The sequence below is a fragment of the Cololabis saira genome, chromosome 4, assembly GCF_033807715.1.
Source record: "Cololabis saira isolate AMF1-May2022 chromosome 4, fColSai1.1, whole genome shotgun sequence".
Taxonomy (NCBI): domain Eukaryota; kingdom Metazoa; phylum Chordata; class Actinopteri; order Beloniformes; family Belonidae; genus Cololabis; species Cololabis saira.
In genome coordinates this window covers 12,753,103-12,774,714 of record NC_084590.1, presented here as the reverse complement: position 1 = coordinate 12,774,714, position 21,612 = coordinate 12,753,103, and the positions used below count along the sequence as shown (strand labels likewise).

Genomic DNA, 21,612 nt, shown 5'->3' with positions numbered 1-21,612 from the left:
GTTTGATTTAAATAACAGAAACAGAAACCGTACACTGAATATCCATTTGAATCATCACTAGCACATGACAAAAAAAGCTCAAATGACTCTTTTTTTTTCTTTTTTGGTGTGTCCATCATTCTCTGCAAACCCCTCCCTAATTCCATAGTGCTGTATGAGGCTTTCCTTGGATTTGCAAGTGGTATGAGTCACAATAAGCATTTAAAAGGCTTTCTCATTAACCAGAACTTCCATGTGCTTAAACTACAGTAGGTCACTGCAGTTCATGTGGTGTTAAGTCTGTGAAATGCATGTCATGCTGCTGTGTTGCTGTGCCCTGGTCTTGCTTATGCCCGGTCCAGGCTTTACAGCACCTACACTTGTACCGGAGAACGAGAGAACTCCTTCACCAGAACCACAGGTTGACTTGATGCTGGCCACAGTAAGTGCATGATTGCATGAAGAGCATTCGAAGTGTTTAAGAGTGGAGAGCGTGTAACTAAACTTCTTGGACAGTAGGAATTTGTGTCTGTTTGAAAGCGTTTCTAGCATGCACTGCATCCATTCATTTTTGCCTGCCTGAATGTTCAGAATTTGTTTTTATTGCATTAGTTTTTGCGTGGGTGGGAGGCGGAGGTAAGTGATTGCTCTGCCCTCTCAGTCTTTGTTGTTTTTATGTTGCATACTTCAGCATTCTTTCGGCATCCTTGTTTTCTCTTTTCTCCGTGCCAGTTCCCTTTCATACCTCTGTTATTGCTTTGGAGCGATCCTCCTGCAAACGCTTGTTTGGAGCTTAATGTTGTGAACAGATTTATGTTGCAGTCTGAGAAAGTTTAATTAACAAGCTGATGTTGGAAATCCCATCATTCACAGGCTGTAAATTAGGACATTTATGTAAAAGTTGTGATTTGTCACAACTGAAATTGTTAAATAGATCCTAAATGTTTAACAGCAAGACATAAATTATAATGCAAGCGGCAGTTAGGAATAACTGTTTGTATTAATTGAGCTTTTTGGAATAATTCACTCGCATACAAAATGCTGTTTAATGTTTGATTCACTTATAGGACTATCTTGAGCGGTACTACAACTTGCAGAAAGATTCTTTGGAGCGCATGAAGCGCAGCGAGCCCCCTTTCACCTTCAAAGTGAAAGAAATGCAGCTCTTCTTTGGGCTCAATGCAACAGGCACCTTAGATGATGAGACTCTGGAGGTGATGAAGAGCCCCCGATGTGGCGTTCCTGATGTTGAGGAGTACCATCACATCCAGGGAACACGCTGGAACAAGAATGTCATCACATATAGGTATCAATAATGGGCTGATAATCATGTGTAATGACACTTCTAGTCTGATTTTGTTTTACTTGAAAAACTGAAATATGACAGTCACTCTGACAGTTATCCCCTGAGACAAAAATATTAATCAGTCTGGTTGTTCCAAAGAGGCAAACCTCACCAATTCCTGAAATGCATTTTCAGCCAACAGGCAATAAAACCTTTGGCAGAAATAGGGAGAAGCAACTGTCAGAAATCATTGTGGCTAACAGATTTTCGAGCTTTGGACTCCTGCCTCTGAGAGTTTTTGTGGTTTGCCAGAGTGCCAAGTTGACCGTACAAGTCTGAACTTATGAAATAATTTGAGTCCATTTCGGGTGCAGGCTTAGTTTGAGAGATTCCTGATGGATCACATTCAGATCAGATGTATAATTACGAAGAAGCTCAGGGAGGCAGCTATTGTCACTATCTTAAAATGTAACAGTCAATTTTCAGAGATTTGTAAAACCCAGGCTGTGATACTTGTTTTGTCTGCTGTTAGTTTGGGCTTGCTACCACTCTTGGGATGGAATACTGTATGTTACAAGTTAGTATATTACTGAGGTTATGGGGACTGCTTTTAGATTTCTGTTTGCATTGACCGCCATGTGTCGCTCTTGCAGCATCGGCAAATACACCAGAGATTTGCCCCGCAACACCGTGGACTCATTGATCGAGGCGGCCTTTGGTGTCTGGGCCAGAGCCAGCAGCCTGACGTTTGTCAGGACACATACCCGGAACGCTGACATCATGGTGGAGTTTGTCACCTATGGTGGGTTTGTCATTTGTCCCGCATGTAACAGAGAAAGCATGACAAAAAGAAAATGACCTCTGTGTAGAGATTTGAGTCAGTGATGTAAATATAACTGGTCAGTGGATGTGGAGAGCCTGAGTAGTAATTTAACTGTTAACCCAGGTAGTGTCATGCTTCCTTGGCTGGTGAGGCAAACAGAGGCCTTTTATTTCCTGTTTGTATGAAGTAAAATGGTTTTTTTCTCTGTTATTTCCATTTCATGTTTGGGCCGGGTTATATCACGAAGCACACGGCGACTTGTTTCCATTCGATGGCCCCAGAGGAACGTTGGCTCATGCGTTTGCTCCAGGGCTGGGAACTGGAGGGGACACACACTTCGACGATGATGAGCACTGGACAGCAGGAGATTCGGGTACAGAATCGAGTCACACTGGTGGATGTTACACAGACATCTACAGACTGCAATCATATCTGCTTGAATGTGCTACTTATCCTCTTTATGCTCTTCCAGGTTTTAATCTGTTTCTTGTAGCTGCTCATGAGTTTGGCCATGCTTTGGGCCTAAAGCACTCCAACAACCCAGAGTCGCTGATGTATCCGACCTACAAAACCTTCCTTCCTGCCAACCTGCTATCAGCAGAAGACGTAGCCAGTATCAAGGCACTTTATAGTAATATGTTTTTGTTTATCTGAGACTGTATAATAAGTATGCTTGATCTTGAATGCTTCCTTCGTCGTGGACTCTGCCTCAAAAACATGTCCTGTTGTGCGTTAGGTCCTCTCAGAAGTCGTCACATGGCGTCTGTACCACTGTTCCCCAGATTCATGCAGGACAGATGCGCTGCAGACCTGACCTTTGATGCAGTGTCAACTGTCGGGGACGCCACCTTCTTTTTCAGAGACAGGTATGTTCATACCTGCTCACAAAAAAGATACACATTATAGCCTGTTGTCGTCGGAAGCAATCTCAGAAAGAGCACAAACTGTGCACTCATGATTTAAAAAGTTCTTCTTTTTGACCTGACTGTATTTTCCCCGCAAGATATCTTTGGATTAAGCACAATAAGCAGTCTGACATCAAAGAGGGACCCATCACAAACTTCATGCCCAAGATTGAAACCAGTATCGATGCGGCCTTCTGGGTGCCTCGCAGATCTACCGCCTACCTTATCCACGGTAACTACTCAGCGCACACGTTTCCAGGCTTCAACCACTGACTTTTAACATTATAATGACAACAAAGACTCTCTACAGTCAAACTGTTGGTCATTGTGTGAAACTACACCCTAAACATTCCCAATGTGCATGGTTTTCAGACATATTTTCAATGTGTCAGTAAATGAATGACTTGTAACTTTTATGCTTCATGAAACATATTTTTAATGCTGGATTTCCTTCGACAGAATCCATGTTCTGGACTGTGAAAGGCTCCATTGTGAAGGGGAAACCCAGAGCTCTCACCCACTTTGGATTTCCAGTTTGGATTCAAGATGTTGACGCAGCAGTACACATCGTCAAAAGGGGACGCACACTTTTCTTCATGCATGATATTTACTGGAGGTGAGCCAATTAATACACAACTTGCATGTACAGAACCTGACTTTCAAAGCTGTAGTCAACAGTTTTCTCAATTTTTCCATGTTAAGTTAGTAAATCTGTTCCTCTTTGTTGCAAAGAATTTGTCTACTTGTACTGGATTCAACTTTTATTTACAGTACCAACGGGCGCAGAAGAAACTGCCTCTGGACACCATTTGATAGGCAATCAGAGAAACAAAGCATGTGGCACAGGCAGGGCAACAACATGGCTAGTATGAACAAAAGACACCTAAATTATGCTGAGACGTAGGAACACCCACCGTTCCATTTCTGCAGCAAAGACTCGTTAATTAAAGGTGTTGTTAGTAACTCTGCAGCCATCTTGGTTGTTTTGAATTGGAGGTTTTACATAATCCTGCAGAGTTATCACATAAAGTCCCCCCTTTTGCAGTTTCTTCACTATGTACGACACTGGTGGAAGTGACTCTGAATGAGAGGGATACAAAAACCCATTTCAGGAGATAAAGTGAATGTTTATGGCTGGCCGGGCTAACGTGAAGATACAACATTGTTGAGTTTGATCATTTTGAAGTAATCCAAGTCAACAGCTGCACTGGAGTTTTGTGACACCTTGCCGTTCATGAAAATAGAGAAGTTTGGTGATAAAGAGACCGCAAGCATAAAAGCACAAAATAATATTTCATCAGACCTTTTTCCTCATACTGCCTTTAACGAATCATTTACCTTTGGGATTTGTTGTGGCGCTCAGATAGTTGAGAGCACATTTCTATTTTGCCTTTGAAGTTTTACTGGTGACACATAATTGTGGCTTTTGACCAAAACGGTGTACTTTCTTTTTTAGTTTTAACGAGAACCGAAAGGTTATGGATTTTGGTTATCCAAAGTACATCAGCGAAGACTTTCCTGGGATCAACAGCACGATAAATGCAGCTTTCTATAAAGGGGGTGAGCACATATTATCTACTTCAAAGTATGTCTGCAACGTATGTTCATTCGCCTGTGCCTCAATAAAATCAAATGACACACGTATGAAAGCAGTATGCAGTGTGGTCCTGTTTGGGGCTCAAGGGGGTTTTGAAAATTGCTTTATCATTAGTTGCACAAGAGTGCTAGTTTCCTTTTTTTTTAAAAGTTTTTACAGCACGCCAGTTGTTTTGACATACTGTAATTTCAGCTGGAAGCAGCAGTAGATATATGCGTCCAGAAGACATAAAGACATCCCTCATCCTTGCAATCATAATCAGCAGAGTTGCAACATTTGAGATGACACAGTGTTATAAGCAAGAAATAAATGTGATTTTTTTATTTTACTGTTTGCTTCTTGAAAATCTAAAGTTATCCTTTTTTACTTTATGTTTTTCTTTTTAGATTTCATATACTTCTTTGTGGGACCACACGTGCACAAATTCAGCTATGTGCAAAAACAAGTTGTTGGGGTTGAAAGAGCGAATTCCTGGCTCGGATGCTAAACACTGTTCGGAGCACACGCAGCAAAGAAATGACCTGAAAACCTTCGTTGCAGCAAGAAGGAAGACGCACTGCATTTCCTTGTTTCTTGAACTTTTTTGAAATAGCACACATAATTTATCAAATACGTGTTTGTTGGGATTGGACATATGTCAAAAATAAAATGTTCTCAGCAGTTCTCAGCAGCTTCTGCAGTTGCTGTGACATAAATCTTTTTGATTCATTCTGTATGTTGTGATGACTGATCGGCTGTGTAGTTGAAGCAGAGTGTAAATTAGGTTTTCATTGCAAATGTCAGCAGGTTTCAACTTGACAGACACTTTTTCACATTACAACACTTTTTATACTATGAAATTCACTGTCTGCACATGTTACTGTATGTACCATTACAGACAGAAGTCCAAGACATATTTTACTGTTTCCTGGGAGGTTTTTAACCACAAAACCTCCTGAAAATTAGTGCAGGTAGATGCAGCTGTAATTATCAGGACTGAGCACTTTATGGCCCCGTGATTGCCCAACAGCCCCAGGAATACTCCGTTATAAAAATGTGAAGCCCGGTGGAAACGAGCACTTGAAACATGGAGCTGACGTGGATGTGTTTTGGGAAAACTGAGTTTAGTGGAAATCTCATGGACTCGTTGATGAGGATCAGCAGTTGAGGCTTAAGGACGTGGAGCTGGCTGAGGTTTGTGAGTGGATGGCTGCACCGCAGAGTTTGTAGAAGGAAAATGTAAAACTTTAATTAAGCACCATTACAAGTGTCTTATAAAACGTATTGCATCTTTGTAACTTCTACTGTGCAGCTCTGCACCCTGACTCTGACTTCAGCTGAGCATTAAACTAGGAAAGGGTACGCACAATGTAATGAAGGTGTTTACTTGTTATGAATAATAAATCAATACTACCAAATGTTTTTGTTTTATCATTATTTTTAACTTCAGTGGTTTTAAAGTATAAGGTCCCAAAGAACTTGAAATCAGAACCAAAAGTTTGTATACTTTAGCTGTAACTCTTTTGCTGAACATGTTTAAATACAAGATTTTGTGAGAATTACCTATGTCCTTTATCAAATAAAACATAAAACTGATAAATAATAATAAAAGAAAACCAACATGTGATGGAAACATAATTCATGGAGAAAGTATGGATGTAAAAAAATAAAAAATGTCTTTTGTAAGTCTGATAGCACCAGTTTCAAAATAAGAACATCCACCCTGAGTTTAATTTTTACTGTAAAGAAGTTGAGTGTAAATTAACGGTGAAATTCCAGTGTAAAATTGTGGTTTTAGTCATTAGTTTGTAATGTTATGACAAAAATTTTAAAAGATAGTTACATATGGAGAAGGAAAATGACTCATAGTCGGGGGCCCCGGGGATATTTTGGTTCAGATTCTCGCAAATTCGCCAAATTTGGCACAGATGTTGTCCATACCATACTTAATCATTTTAAGATGGGTGCCAAGATTGGCGCCCCATGGTGCTGCCATATTGCGCAATCCAATATGGCTGCCACCGCCCAAAAAACGGAAAGGCCTAGAATCATAAATGATACCACTTTTTATGGGTTTTCTGGATCGTAGAATCTGATTCTGGTGTTATTTCAATGATTTGAGGTCAAGATTACCGCTCAAGGTCAATTTTACTCATCAAAGTTGGTATATAAAGGCAATATAGGGGTAAAATCCAGTATTTCTGGTGTGCCATGCTAGATGCTACGCCCAAAACATTTTCTTTTTTTTTTTTTTCATTATAAGCTATACTTGTATGTATGTATCAATGTTTCACAACTCAAAACAGTAGATTGTTTATTATAAACAAAAAACGAATAACAAACAATTTTCAATTAAAATGTATATGTGCCAACAGAAAAAGACAAACAAAATGTGTTTAGGGACACAGCCTTTTTTTTTTCTTTTTTTTCCACAAGTACAACTTCAACTTTAACTAAACAACTGACAGTAGGGAACAATGTAATCAAAATAGTTATTCCGTAAAACTTCAAAATGTCATTCACATTCTTTATTGTGTCTCCATTCCTTGCAAAGCGGGGAGTTAATGGCTGTCATCTTTGTTATTAAGGCACCCACCTTCCCATTTGCAGAGGATTGTGCATCGGACACCGATACGATTGCATTTGCACCTTACCATGCATCCCTTGAGCCACAGCGTACAAGAAGGTCACATGCTGCTGATGCATCATTAAGAGTGGTCCACAGTGGTTGCCATGTGCCAGTGCCATCTTTGTGCCAGCCCCACTCACTGAAGTCAGGAATTTCCTGCTGGACCGAGGTTGCCTGATTCCAGTAGAAACTTGCCTGCAGTAGCGCTCGCTTGACATGCTGGAACAATGCAGCTTGGGTAGGTGGGAGGTTTTCCAGTGATCTACTTCCAGTGGTGAAGATGCGATGTCTGGCCTCATTGACACCAGCTGCACCACACCCCTTGCTGTACATGAGGACGACGAAACGCTCAATGTTCTGCATATGCACAGACTCAAGACTGAAGAGGTCAGGGGTGTGTGTGAGAGCAACTAGTGTGTTGGTGAGGTCTGGTATGCTTCTCCAGGCTGCCCAAGCTGTCTTCTTGCCACATCCAAGAAACTGGGAAGTTGTGTCACATCCTGTTAAGCTGTGGAAGAGGGGTAGTGCCAAGGACTTTGATGGACCGAGATCAGAGTAGATGGTATGGACTGGTATGTCACGATATTTTCGACCAGTACCAAAACCCACCCAGAGCTCTGTTAGGCCAAGGGTCTCGAAAAACCGGATTGCCAAAATGACAACATCGCTGTCTACGGTGCGAACATAGCCTGTTGTATGACCCTGCTCTGCTGTATGTGCCAGATGCAGGAGGATCCTGGTGTCTGCCTCAGAATGGTTGCACTTCTGAAGTTTTGTGACATCACAAGGCATGTTGGAGAGCACAGTCTCAAAGCGGGTAGTCAGAAGGAGCTTTCCACGCATGTCATTCTTTGAGATCTGTGTGCTGATGAATGAGAAGAGCTCCTTTTTGTTGTCCTCGTTTTTTAGGAAGCCACTGTTCCATTCATGCTTAGGGATTGGAGTGCTACCATCACCTACTTTTGTCCGTGAACCATTCCCACGTCGTTTCTGCGTCAGATATTTTAGGTTATTTTCCTCTGGGTAGTTGTCCCATATGGCGCTTTTGCATTAGTACCACCTTAGCCCGGCTCGGCTCGTCGCGGCTCTTCCCGTTTGTCCCCGTGTATTTCCCCCCCCCGCAGGGGAGAAGTGTGCAGGTTGTGGTGAAGCTGCTGTGACGTACTCGATTGCGCAACACCTTTGTTCATGTCGGCGCTGATCAGAAATCAGCTGGAGCCGCGAGCGGCTGAGAGTAAAACAGCCCGTCTACATCGCTTTTTTAATTTTTTCTCGACAGCCACCAGGTTTATGAACATCTGCACCTCAGAGTTGGATCACCAAACAGACGTTTGTGCTTTATAATAAAATCGCTGCGAGCCGCCAGTCGCCCTCGCGCTGACTCCCGCTTCCTGATTCAAACGTCTGACGGCCCCGCCCCCCGACCAATCAGAGGCGTGGAAGTGGTGACGGCCCCGCCCCCCGACCAATCAGAGGCGTGGAGGGTGGTGACCTCAGAAATAGTCCCTGCTCAGCCCGCTATAGAACCTCACTGAAATGGTTACAGAAAAAGGTATCGGCTTGGAGCGGCTCTACCCGTCTCAGCCCCTAGTGCGAAAGCGCAAAACGGGTAGAACCGAGCTGAAGTAATACTAGTGCAAAAGGGGCAATACAGCATCAATGCGTTGGGTACTAGTTGTCATTTGGGCCTCCAGGAATGGCATAATGTTGAGCAAGACATACTTGCTGAATGTCTTTGCTGTTGTGGGGCGCACCATGTGGATGACTGCTGCCATATCCAACACCACAACGGTAGCTTGTTTGGCAGAAGCTGCACGACCTGTGCTAGCATTGAGGCATTGAAGAATGTCGGACTTTGTCCCAGATCGCAGAGACCCTCTGTCCGCCAGGCTCGGTGGCTCTCTCTGATTTTCAAACTGAAAGAAGTCTGTCATGTCAGCATTGGGACGTGACTGGAGTGAAAGGAACAGTTGTGTGATTAAAACCATGTTCTGCTTCTGTGTGCCACTGTCCTTGGAACCTTTCTTCTTGGGGCCACTACGGTTGGCGAATGTTAGCATGTTTTTCGTTTTGATGGTATCAGATACTGGTACTGAAGCCATTTCCAATCTTTCTTTGACATATGCTGCGTGAAGGGTCTGGCCAGCTTCATGGATCCATATTGCCTTTACATACCAACTTTGATGAGTAAAATTGACCTTGAGCGGTAATCTTGACCTCAAATCATTGAAATAACACCAGAATCAGATTCTACGATCCAGAAAACCCATAAAAAGTGGTATCATTTATGATTCTAGGCCTTTCCGTTTTTTGGGGGTGGCAGCCATATTGGATTGCGAAATATGGCAGCACCATGGGGCGCCAATCTTGGCACCCATCTTAAAATGATTAAGTATGGTATGGACAACATCTGTGCCAAATTTGGAGAATTTGCGAGAATCTGAACCAAACGGTCCTTATTTTGCCCCGGGGCCCCCAACTATCAGCAGAATTTAATAATCTTCTAAAGCCTTTGAAAAAATGAATAAAATTAAAGCTGCAAGCAGCGATGAACGGGCCCTCGCACTCGTGGCCACCGTCCCCCATAAGCATATCAGACATGACACCACCCACGATTTCCTATGTCAAATCAGTCAAAAGTTATAGCAGAAAATAGGGACAACCAATCAGAAGAAGGGGCGGGGCTAATTCAGGCCAATGAAGGTCAAGGACTCAATACAGAGTCCGATGACACCACCCACAACCCTCTATGTCAAACCATTAAAAAGTTATAGCAGAAAATAGGGACAACCAATCAGAAGAAGAAGCAGGGCTAATTCAGGCCAATGAAGCTCAAGGACTCAATACCGATTCTGATGACACCACCCACGACTCTCTATGTCAAACCATTCAAAAGTTATAGCAGAAAATAGGGACAACCAATCAGAAGAAGGGGCGGGGCTAATTTTCACCAATTATGGTCAAGGGCTGAATACCGAGTCCGATGACACCACCCACGACTCTTTATGTCAAACCATTCAAAAGTTATGGCAGAGAAAAGTATTCTAGGGGGCGCTGTTGCGCTATTTTGCCACGCCCATTAATACATACCATGAAATATCAAATTTATCACCAGGCCTGGCTTGCATGCCAAATTTGGTGCCTTTTGGGGAACTATCAAATATGGACCAATCAGATGAAGGGAGGACCCGCTTTTTGGCGTCTAGCGTCGCCACGGTAACACTTTTAAAAGAGAAAAGTAATGTGCGTAGTCGCAGGATGGAGACGCATATTTTGATGTATAACACACCTGGGTGCGCGTTACGGTTCGGGCCGTATTAACTGCCGAAGGAATGGCATAAATTGCACCAAAATTACCAGATTAATTCAAAATGTTCAAAATGGCCGACTTCCTGTTCGGTTTCGGCCATGGCGCCAAGAGACTTTTCTTTAAGTTGCGACATGATACAGGTGTGTACGCTTTTGAAAGAGAAAAGTAATGCGCGTTGTCGCAGGATGGTGACGCACATTTTGATGTATAACACACCTGGGTTCACGTTACGGTTCGGGCCATATTAACTGCCGAAGGAAGGCATAAATTTCGCCAAAATGACACGATTAATTCAAAATGGCCGACTTCCTGTTCGGTTCCTCGACATGACACCAAGAGACTTTTCTTTAAGCTGCGCCATGATACAGGTGTGTACCGATTTTCATGCATGTACGTCAAACCGTATTGTGGGGCTCGATGCACAAAGTTTTCTAGGGGGTGCTGTTGAGCCATTTTGCCACGCCCATTAATGCAAACCTTAAAATATCAAATTTTTCGCCAGGCCTGGCTTGCATGCAAAATTTGGTGACTTTTTGGGCACGTTTAGGGGGGCAAAAAGGCCCTCCTTTCGTCAGAAGAAAGAATAAAGAAAAAATTCCTACAGATACAATAGGGCCTTCGCACTGTAAGTGCTCGGGCCCTAATAATGCAATTGTATTTTCATGTATTTTGTATTTTCATATCCACTGATATCCTACTGTCATGGTCTGTATACAGTAATATACAATTAGTCAATTGTCATACAGCAAATTACGTACATTGTTAGGGACCAGAACACGTAATGTTATAACATTTATAACATAATATGTGTTTGCAGAAAAATGGCAATTCATTCGAGCAGTTAGGACAATAGACTTACATCAAATAATTTGCCATTTCATTTTGTCTCAGATAAAACTCAACGTCGTTCCACTTAACAGATAGTCCGGGTAGGTTCTCTAAAGACAAAGTGAGGTGATTTTAACTTTGTGGGTGGATAAAAAGTGTATAAGATGTTTTACCTGACATCTTCTGGTCGTTGCCATCTAAATTATGAACAAAATGACTACCGATGCCAGGCACACTACAGTCAGTAAGTGGAAAGAAGATTTATCGCCTCTACATGCATACAGCTACGTAAGTACTCCCATATTTATGGTAAAACAGACAAGTGTTGAATGCAGAGGTGATGAATACTCTGATTATTCTGCTTGTGAGGATATTAATTGCAATATAAATGATAAAAACATACAAGCAGGCGACAAATCATTTTTGGAACACAATGAAAGTGATCTTTTTTTTTATCTAACTTTGTGGAAGAACAACTGTAGTAATCTAAATGCAAATGGAACAACATCATTACAGTCTATGAGGTAAAACCCCATTCACTATTGCTAGGATAGCAAGGGCACCGCATCAAACCACAGCTGGTAATTTCCCAAAAGTAGCAGTCGATCATGTTTACGGTCTGTGCCGAGACAGGATCATAATCAACCCAACAACACCGTTTACTTCCCCAATCTACACCTGAAGGTACATGTTTGACAGAAAACACAGTTTCATGCCAACAGAGTAAAGATACCGACTACATTAACAGTTACTTCACATTTGACTGATGCATATTTTTCCATCGCCAACAATTATTGTAAAATAAAGTATATTGTAAAGCTCATGCTGATCTATAACTACAAGAAGAAGAAGGAAACAAAGCAAATATATAAGTCCAAGCCCTCAGACATGAATCCCTCATATGTGTCAGCAGGACTATCTGAGGAGGTTCTACGGTCCGAGCCTCAGAAGCAGGAACCACAGAGGTCCGACTGGGCGGATCAGGTCGGCCATGGAGGACAAGCTCAGGATAATGCAAAACGTCTTTGGTCTGAGAGAAACAGGAGTCCTGGACTCAGACACCCTGGATGTGATGAGGGAGCCGAGGTGTGGCGTGCCAGATGTGGACAACTATAGCTTTTACCCCTACAGGCCAAAATGGAAGAACCACACCATCACTTACATGTGAGACCCCATTTTACAAGAATGAGTTCTAATCCTAATTACTGATCTGTTACTGGAGATGGTGTACAATTTTCTGCTTCTGCTTTAACGTTGGATGCAGGATTGCGAAATATACTCCAGACATGAGGAGAGAGGAAATGGGAAAGTCATTTGATTCAGCCTTGAACAATGTGGAGCAAAGCAGCCCCCCCTTAGGTTCATCAAAGTCGACCACGGCAAAGCTGATATAGTTCTCTCCTTTGCCCGTGGAGGTACATTTCAAAACACGCCTGAGACACTGTTACTTTGGTTGATAATCATGGTTGGTGAAAACTATGCAGAACTCATGTTTGGTGTTCACAAATATCTCTCTTGTCTGCTGCAGCTCACGGAGATTTCTCTCCCTTTGACGGACACCGGGGTGTGCTCATTCCTTTTAGCCAGGCGAGGGAATGGGGGGAGATGTGCACTTTGATGAGGATGAGACATGGACAGCAGGGAGGCAAGGTTTGTCATCCAAAAGGTTTTCATCATTCTGTGGGAGGAAGCGCGGATAACGACCTCGAGTCGCTAATGGTAAACGTGTTGAGACACCGTGGATCTTTTGTCATTGATTTGATTTCACTGAACAGTTTTTTGGCTCATTTGTGGATGAGCAAAAGGGTTCACCCTCCTTTCAAAGATGTCAGCAAAGATGATGGCGAGTAGCAGTCAGCAATCAGTGTTGGGGCCGGATGTTTCAATAAAGCTTTCACACTAATAGTCAGCAGTTTTCTAGGTCATTCTGACTCCTTTTAAAGGAGCATGAGGCAGGATTGAGGCAGGATTTATGAAAAAAATTTGCATACGTTTTAAGTTTTCTAGTAATAATGTCAGATGAAGCGTTCCAAACCAAAAAGAATGAACCCTCTACCCGTATCTCTCCGTTGCCTTGAACAGGCTGTGTGCTGCAAAATGTGCTGCAATTCCTGGCCGGAATTTCCTGCGCTGTCCTGCGGATGTGACGTCAAATGACGCTGCATGCGCGTTCTCCCCGTTCTCCCGTGCCGGCTTCACTGTTGGCTGCAGTACCCCCGATGGCCGTCGTGGCGAACGGTGGCGCTAGAGAGTCTCATTTCTTAAAAGGAGCCTCATGCTCCTTTAAAGTTACTATGAGTGGTTGTTGGTTGCTGTATTTCAGGTTAAAGCTTGCTTGCCATCGCAGCTCATGAGCTTGGCCACTCTCTGGGTCTGACTCACTCCAGAGACCCTGCTGCCATCATGTACCCCAGTTACAGGTATCAAAGCAGCACACAGCCAACCCTGGCCACAGATGATGTGCTCGGCATCCAAATGCTGTATGGTGAGGAACAAGTCCAACATTTAAAATGGCAATAATGCAAGCGCTCAGCACAGCTTTAATGCAATATTGTCTATGTTTATTAATATTTCTCAGGGAAGCCCAGCACAAACGTGGAAACAGAATCGACCGCTCCCAAAAAATGCAACCCCAACTTTTCTTTTGATGCGGCTGCAATGATCACGAATGATGTGGTTTTCTTTAATAACAGGTACATGCTCTGGATCAAAACTCCATAAATATTTGAAATTTGAGTGAATTACAAATAACTGATGTCATGTCAATTTACATTTACATGTGGATGAGAACAACAAAGACGACTTATTGGAATCGCCTGAGCGAGAGCCACATCAGCACATTTCTGCCAGACATCACTGCTCGTGTTGATGCTGCTTATGACATCCCTGCCAAAGGCGTGGCGTACATATTCACTGGTAGAGTAATGAATAGTCTGGAAAGTATCACACAGGCTTTGTCAGCATGACAAGGCTGGATTTCCAGGAGAACACAATGTTTCACCCAAATTACAACCCTCTGCAGCTTTAGTGTTGCAATCCATGCAAAAGGGTTCACTTAGTCTAGCTGTGTTTGTGGTGTGTTAGGGTTAGTTTTTTTTAACCATGCCTCAAAATGCAGTGACATGGCAGTGTTTTTCCAGGTCTTAAGTACTGGGTGGTGCGACAGCTTAAGACAAGAATCAAAGCTAAACCCATCCATGAGTACGGCTTCCCCTCCAGAGTCAAGCAGGTTGATGCTGCTGTTCATGTTGATGGGAAAACAATGTTCTTCGTAGGAGAGTTTTATTACAGGTAATTACAAGTGCCAGTCTGCTCACATTTGAAATGTTTGGATTGGTCAGTTGATCTTCTGTTTCACACAAAAGAAGACGTACAAGAAAGTTACTGAAAAAACAATGCAGAACTAAGCTGTCAAAGGTCACGATTAGTGAGATCTTCGTAGCTGCTTCACTCACTTTCATTATGTTAATCATTGATTTTGGTAGAAATAAGCAAAACTGATGTGGGACTGCTGAAATTCCCCATCTTGTTAATGTCTGAAATAAGAAATAACAAATAAAAAACATATGTACAGTATATATTTTTGTTATTTGAATCATTCATTATTGAAATCAAAATCACTTCCAATTTTGTATGAACATTTCTAAATAATTTTTCTTATCATTATAGGCCTACTGCTTTGCATTTGTACTCAGAAGCCAGAATTTCCAAGTTCCAAGTTGATACTGATAATGGATGGATGGAAGTTGATACTCGGATCATCACACTAAAAGCTTTGTTTATAGCAGTTCAGCCTGTTTGTATTCACATTAAGTCAGACATAAATAATGCCCTGTTCACATTTTATCAGTGGGTCTGTTGCTACCAAGCACCACCAATCCGGCTTCCGTACTGATGTCAAGCTGGAAGTAACAGAAATTGGAGTTCATTGACTGACCACTGGAGGCTAGCTCCCAAAATGAGTCAGTCACCACTGACTCTTATCTTAAAATGTCCAACTTTGTATCATGTCATAACCTGGCCCTTAGGCCATGACAAAAACAACAGCACAGTGCAAATAAAAATATGCTTTATTTTAAAGAAAAATATGGCAAATGCAAAATAAACCAACTTGTGAGGTGTGGAGGTCAGCATCAGTAGTGTCAGTGTGTGTGAATGTGGAAAATGTGTGGTGCGTGTTGTTAAGAAAAATAGAATCAAAAACCAAACAAATGAATGGGACTGGCAGGGAAGAGAGAGCCACACTGAAGGCAGGGAGGTTTTATAGCCTGGAACACTGGGCCCAGGTGCTCCACATCAGCCCAGCTCACACCAGACTCCTCAAAGACAAAACAGAGAGAAAGTCAGGCATGCCCACAATTAGACAGGGTCGTCACAAGCAGAAATAAATATATTCACAGCCTGGTTTTAAAACACACATACTTCAAAACCACTCTGAGGTAAACCTGTGGGGGGCCTCCCGGGTCGTCTGTTGAGTCAGTTCTTACAGTCTATGGTTTCTAAGCTGTTAGTGCAGGCTAAATTTCCACGGTTGTAACAAACATTCGATAGTGGTTAGCCCCAGAAAATGCTACTCCAAGTTTGGAAAAGGTTAAATTTCAAACTTTGAAACCACAATGCAGACAACTCGGATGTTTTGTGATTCTGAATCCTGACTTCTGAGGTTAAATGTAATGCACCACTAGCGTTACCCTTATACTAAAAAAATAATGATTAATTAACGACAGTTTAATTTGTAAAGGTTTTGTAATAGGCTATTTAAGTGATATCATTTGTCCTGTCTAACATACTGTTCTTGTAAAACTTGAAAAGATGTAGGTGCAGATTATAGTTTCAATATAAGATGTAATACATTGAAAAGAGCAGTTTCAATATCAACGCATATTTCCACACTGAAAATGCTGCTTTTGTTCTGTTTTTCCTTTTAATAATCCAACCACAGGTATGATGAGCACAGGAAACAGATGGACCCTGGTTTCCCAAGACTCATCCAAAAGGACTGGAATGAAATCCCAAGCAAGATCGATGCTGCGTTTAAGTGGCATGGTAAGACAAGAAAAGTCTGTTTATGATCTTCGTATAACATGGATCTGAGCAGCAGAGCAGAAATAGAGCTGAACTGAAATAGAAGTTGTAATTTCTTGTTTTTATCATGTTTAGGTGGTAGATGGGTGGAGTTTACTGCACTACAAACCCTTTTTTTCATTGAAAAAAAAAGAAGAAAACACACTATGCCCCAATTTTAGCATGTAACTTGAAGTTAAAATAAGTCACAGCTGAACTTTGGTGTCCACTTTTTCTCTGATAGCCTCTACTTTATAAATAACTTACAGACTATATGTGTTGTATATGTGTTGTTATTTCAAAAAGACATTTTTCAATCTTCTCTCTTCTGTTCTGTCTTAGTGTTCCAGGTAGCATCTTCTTCCTGAGTGGTACAAAGTCCTACCAATATGACTTCAGACAAAAGCGTGTGTTGAAAATAATTTCAGGAAATTCTTGGCTGGGATGCTGACTTAAACACGTCCTCTTTATAATTAAACGTTTAAGTAAGCTGTATGATTTGCTGTTAGATAAGATAATACTTTATTGATCACCAGAGGGGAAATTCAAGGAACTGATTATAATGTTGCTTGACTGTATTTGTTTAGTTTATGATGCTTATTCTGTCAAGTTGTAAAGTTTATCTGTTTTATGAACTTGTGTAACAAGAAAGTCAAATGCAGGGTTTCTTTTCCTGCTGCTGTTTTGGACTTTCATGGATTCTGTTCAGAATCTTGATAAAGCTGCGCATTTTAACATTATTTTGAAGCTTGATTTTCTTCAGAAATTCAAATGGCATGGTGTGACATGATATTATGGTAGACATGGTTATGTTGTAAAACTGAATGTGTTTATAAAGAGGATGTACCATATTTAACTGACCTCAATAGAATCCATTTTTATTCACACATCTGAGCGGCTTCTGTGGTGAGCGGTTGTTTGGAAAACAGATGGAAAAAATATTCAGAATATTGTAATATAATCAAAGTCAAAGTCAAAGTAGCTTTATTGTCAATACTGTATGTCAAGACATACAGAGATCGAGAGGGACGTTTCCCACCTCCCACGGTGAACATGTAAACATATGAACATATAAACGTATAGACATATAGACATATAAACATAAAAAGTGCGCAGGCACAGGCACAGCAGATGGACAGACATTCTTAAAAGTTTAAAGATAAAAAGATAAAAAGATAAAATAAATACAACACGACACAACGTACTATTTCTAGATAGCAACAATATAATAGTAATTTTCATAGGATGCCTTAGCAGGAAAAAAATACACAGAAAAATACTTAATTATAAATGCAAGGACACAAAAGACATAACTGGATACAAATAAAAACAAAAACAGGCTAAATGGAAAGAGAATTGAAAGTACACAGGTTAGGTGGGATGAGACTGATACTGTACTTGAGATTCAGGTAGGTAGGAAGATGTTGTTTACTAAGCATACTTTCAAAATAAAAAAAATGTGATTGTTTATTGTTTACCATTCCACAAAATCCCAAGTGGAATAAAAATCAAATCAATAACTGATGTGACAACTCTTTCCCATATAAACAGTATCAATTCTTGTACAAAATTGGGGACTTTTTAGGATCACAGTCAGATGTCACAGTACACCAAACAGGTGCTAATCTGCATCAATTTCATATGCCGATTGAAACATGACGTTAACTGAACCCAAAACAGCTTTATAGGTTACTAAAAACAGGATGAGGAGCAGCCACACGTGCAATCTAGGTCAGGTTCTATTGTGGACCAGAGTCATACACCGTGACAAGGCTAACTGGAGCACAAAGAAACTGGCAATGTTGAGGATTGTGTCGCTGTGGTGCAGCAGATGAATGACACATTACGCGTACCTCCCTTTGCAACTGGAGGATTTCCAGCAGCGTCAACAGCTCAGAGGTAACGGAAACCAGTGGAACCCCGGTACACCCATCTACTGTCTGGAAAAATATGTGTACAGATGCAGTCTTGATTGGAGAATGGTGCAGATAAATGGGATTCATTGTTCTGGAGAGGTCTATTAAAATTGAACTATCTGACCATAGAAGATTAGACTTTGGTTACCAAAAGGCTGGAGAACAGTATGATAAGGTGTTTGCAGGCAACAGTGATGCAGGTCCCTTGTAGTTTTGGGGTTTCATTTCTGTGATAGGAGTTGCAGAGTTGGGAATTTGATCATGATTAAGGCAAGGCAAGGGCCAACTTGCCTTGCCAACTTATTTATAGAGCACAATTCAACAACAGGGTGATTCCAGGTGCTTTACAAAGACATTAAAATATCTTCACATAGCAAAAGGTAAAAGCATGAGTTAAAATAAAAAAAAGAAAGAAAGAAAAAGAGCAAGAGATAAAGATAGTATGTAAAATATAATCAAGTTTTAAAACCCAAGGTTAAAAGTAAGATTTGGAACTTCATTCAAATGCAGCTGAGAACAGGTGAGTCTTCAACCTGGATTTAAATAAACTGAGTGTCTCAGCTGATCTGAGGCTTTCTGGGAGTTTGTTCTTGACATGTGGAGCAAAGAAGCTTAATGCAGCATCTCCATGTCTGGTTCTGACTCTGAGAAATGATTAAAAAAAATGGATCCAGATGACCTGAGTTCTGGAAGGTTCATACTGGGTCAGGAGGTCACTGATATATTTTGGTTCTAGACCATTCAGAGCTTTGTAGACCAGGAGTCCTGAAAGGGTTGGTAAGGCCCTCACAGAACCCTGATCTCAGCGTCATAGGATCACATGAAGAGACAGAAGGATTTGAAGCAACCTGCATCGACAGATGATCGGAGATTAGTTATTTAAGATGTTTCAAAGAAATTAAATATAGTTTAAAATGCAGTTTGCATGTACTTCTGATTGATCTCAGCCACAACTAAAGCATTCTTTCTTTTCTTTTCCACTATGCCATACACAACTGAAGTTAAAATAATTAAGACGCAACATCAGCATTTCTTTACGGTATTATTTGCCAATAACTCTACATTCAGAGGCTCCCAAGGCGCTGCAGATGACAGCATTTTTACAAAGCAGAGTGAGACAGCATTTTTCCATGCCATGACAGTGAAAGTCTGTCACTTTCTTTTTAGCATCCAAAATTACTCTGCCCATTTCTTTTTTAGGCTATACAAGATCAAGCTCTTGATAACAATAGTGTTTACCACTTATGAAGTACCTCAAGAAACAATAGTAATGATAAATATCTATTTTAGTAAAGAAAACCATTACAACAGCTGTGTTTTAATAAAAATGAGTGGTGGCCGCTGAATGAATGCAACCTTTCTGCACTATTAAAGAGGAAAACTCAGATATTGAGAGAGTTTGTGATGTTCTTCATGTAAAATAGATATAGCATTTAAGATTACATGAATATCCTTTAGGACTTTGGTGAGGGTGGGTCATTTAACAAAGAATTAGAGATGATGAAGGCCCCGAGGTGTGAAACATTAACTAATGTGAACACTTCCCCTGGTGATCTACATGGTAATAAAGGTGTATTACAAATGGTTACTGTACAAGCACTTAAACAATAAAACTGAAATAAACTACCAATGATATAGAATAAAACTGTATTCTAGACTATTGGTGGTAATGACTATATTTGGTTTGAAGAGGAACACTGATTACACTCCAGCTTTGCTCCACAGTCAGGTGGACGCAACCATTACTCAGGTTTTCCAGCTCTACAGTGACTTCATCCCCCTGGATTGGCTGGTGGTCTACAGCGGTGCTGCAGACGTCATTATTCTCTTCAAGAGCAGATGTGAGACGGTTTGGAGCGCATTCTCTTTGGGATAAAAATAAAATGAAGAAAACAAGAATTCATCACTGATTTTTAGAGCAATGCATGCTGCAAACACAATATTAAACACTCAAAAATATTCCTCATGTGTTTTGTTGCAGTCTCTTCTGGCTCTTCTGGACAAACTGAGAGAGGGGATGCAAACACTGATGGTGATAAAACTTTAACTAACCTCAAGAAATAAATATATAATACTGTTTTATTTTATTGAAGTTGTAACTCATGTGTAATCCATGCGTATGAATGTTTTTGATTAATTCTCATGACTGGTTTGATAGTAATCTGCTGCTTGTGGCAGCTCGTGAGTTTGGTCATTCCCTGGGCCTCCGTCATGCGAGCGACAGAAGTGCACTGATTTACTGGTAATTCACCAGTATATCAACGTGATATGAAGGGATAAAGGCCAGATGAGGACAGATGTACGTTTTTTTTTTTTACTTTTTTGTACTCTTCTTTTAACATGCATGTTCGAAATAAAATCTTCAAATCAAAATCAACTAATGCTGAACACTAATAGGTGAAGAGAAAGATGAAGATGAAGGGGTCTGAAAACTATCCACAGGGCTTCCACATCCAAGGGGTGCTACTGCAATTTCTGAAAAAAAAAGTCTGAATCTTTAACTGTGGATGACAAAGTGGATTAATCCTCAGCTTCAGCCATCTACACTATTTACATCCAATTTATATCAACGCTCCGTCATCATGGGAAGCCCCGAGACTTTCCCTGCAAAGATAGACTGATTTTAAAGGCTCTGCAAAACTTTTGGGCATATTTATGGTAGCTAGACATGCCTGCAAAGCTAATTTAAATTGGTTAGTGGTACGTCTAGTCCTTTAGGCTAACATTAGCTGGGATTTTGCCAGAACCAGCAGAAAAGCTGCTGCAGTCTTTAGGCGTTTATAGATTGGATCCCGCTAATATTGCTGGATGATGAATGTGTATTTACCACGCATTGGTAATGTAAACGCAAGGCGTGATATTTGTCACCCCAGGCCTGAAGGCAAGTCGGGAGGTGTTATCCGTGAAATAAAACGTGTGGGCTTCTAGAGTGAAGTATTGTCCCCACATCACCAAGATTTATACACCGTTGATGAGTGTTTTTTGGCTGCATTTTGCTTTTTGCAAACCCCCGGTTTGTCATCTTTGTGTCCAGTTCATCAAACAATGGACCATCCTTTATGTTTCTGGACATACGCTGGTTTATGGCGTCCTCGGCTCCGAGGCTGAGTAGCTCGCGGATCTCCTCGTCTCCCCAGTTACTCATCTTGCAAATATAGATCCTACCTTTGACGTCCTGCTGTTGTTGTTAATCTCATCAGCTGTTTCCTTATTTTATAAAACAATAATGATAAATAAAGTATAAACAACCTCCCCTGGTGGGTTGTCCTCAGGTTAGTGATCAGCAAACCCCTCCCA

At 41.2% G+C, this 21,612-nt stretch overlaps 1 protein-coding gene across 1 annotated transcript; it reads left to right on the top strand.

Annotated features, from left to right (window-relative positions):
• The first annotated feature begins 249 nt into the window (after window positions 1–249).
• LOC133442490 (matrix metalloproteinase-20-like) lies at window positions 250–16,850 on the top strand. Its single transcript, XM_061720498.1, is given in 20 exon segments — window positions 250–421; window positions 1,047–1,285; window positions 1,918–2,066; window positions 2,335–2,460; window positions 2,560–2,731; window positions 2,834–2,953; window positions 3,091–3,224; window positions 3,452–3,608; window positions 4,449–4,590; window positions 12,249–12,499; window positions 12,600–12,684; window positions 12,687–12,750; window positions 12,864–12,899; window positions 12,902–12,985; window positions 13,659–13,820; window positions 13,914–14,032; window positions 14,113–14,251; window positions 14,476–14,626; window positions 16,278–16,381; window positions 16,750–16,850. Coding segments are annotated over 20 exon segments (2,670 nt in total). The 5' UTR covers window positions 250–286.
• The last annotated feature ends 4,762 nt before the right edge of the window (window positions 16,851–21,612 follow it).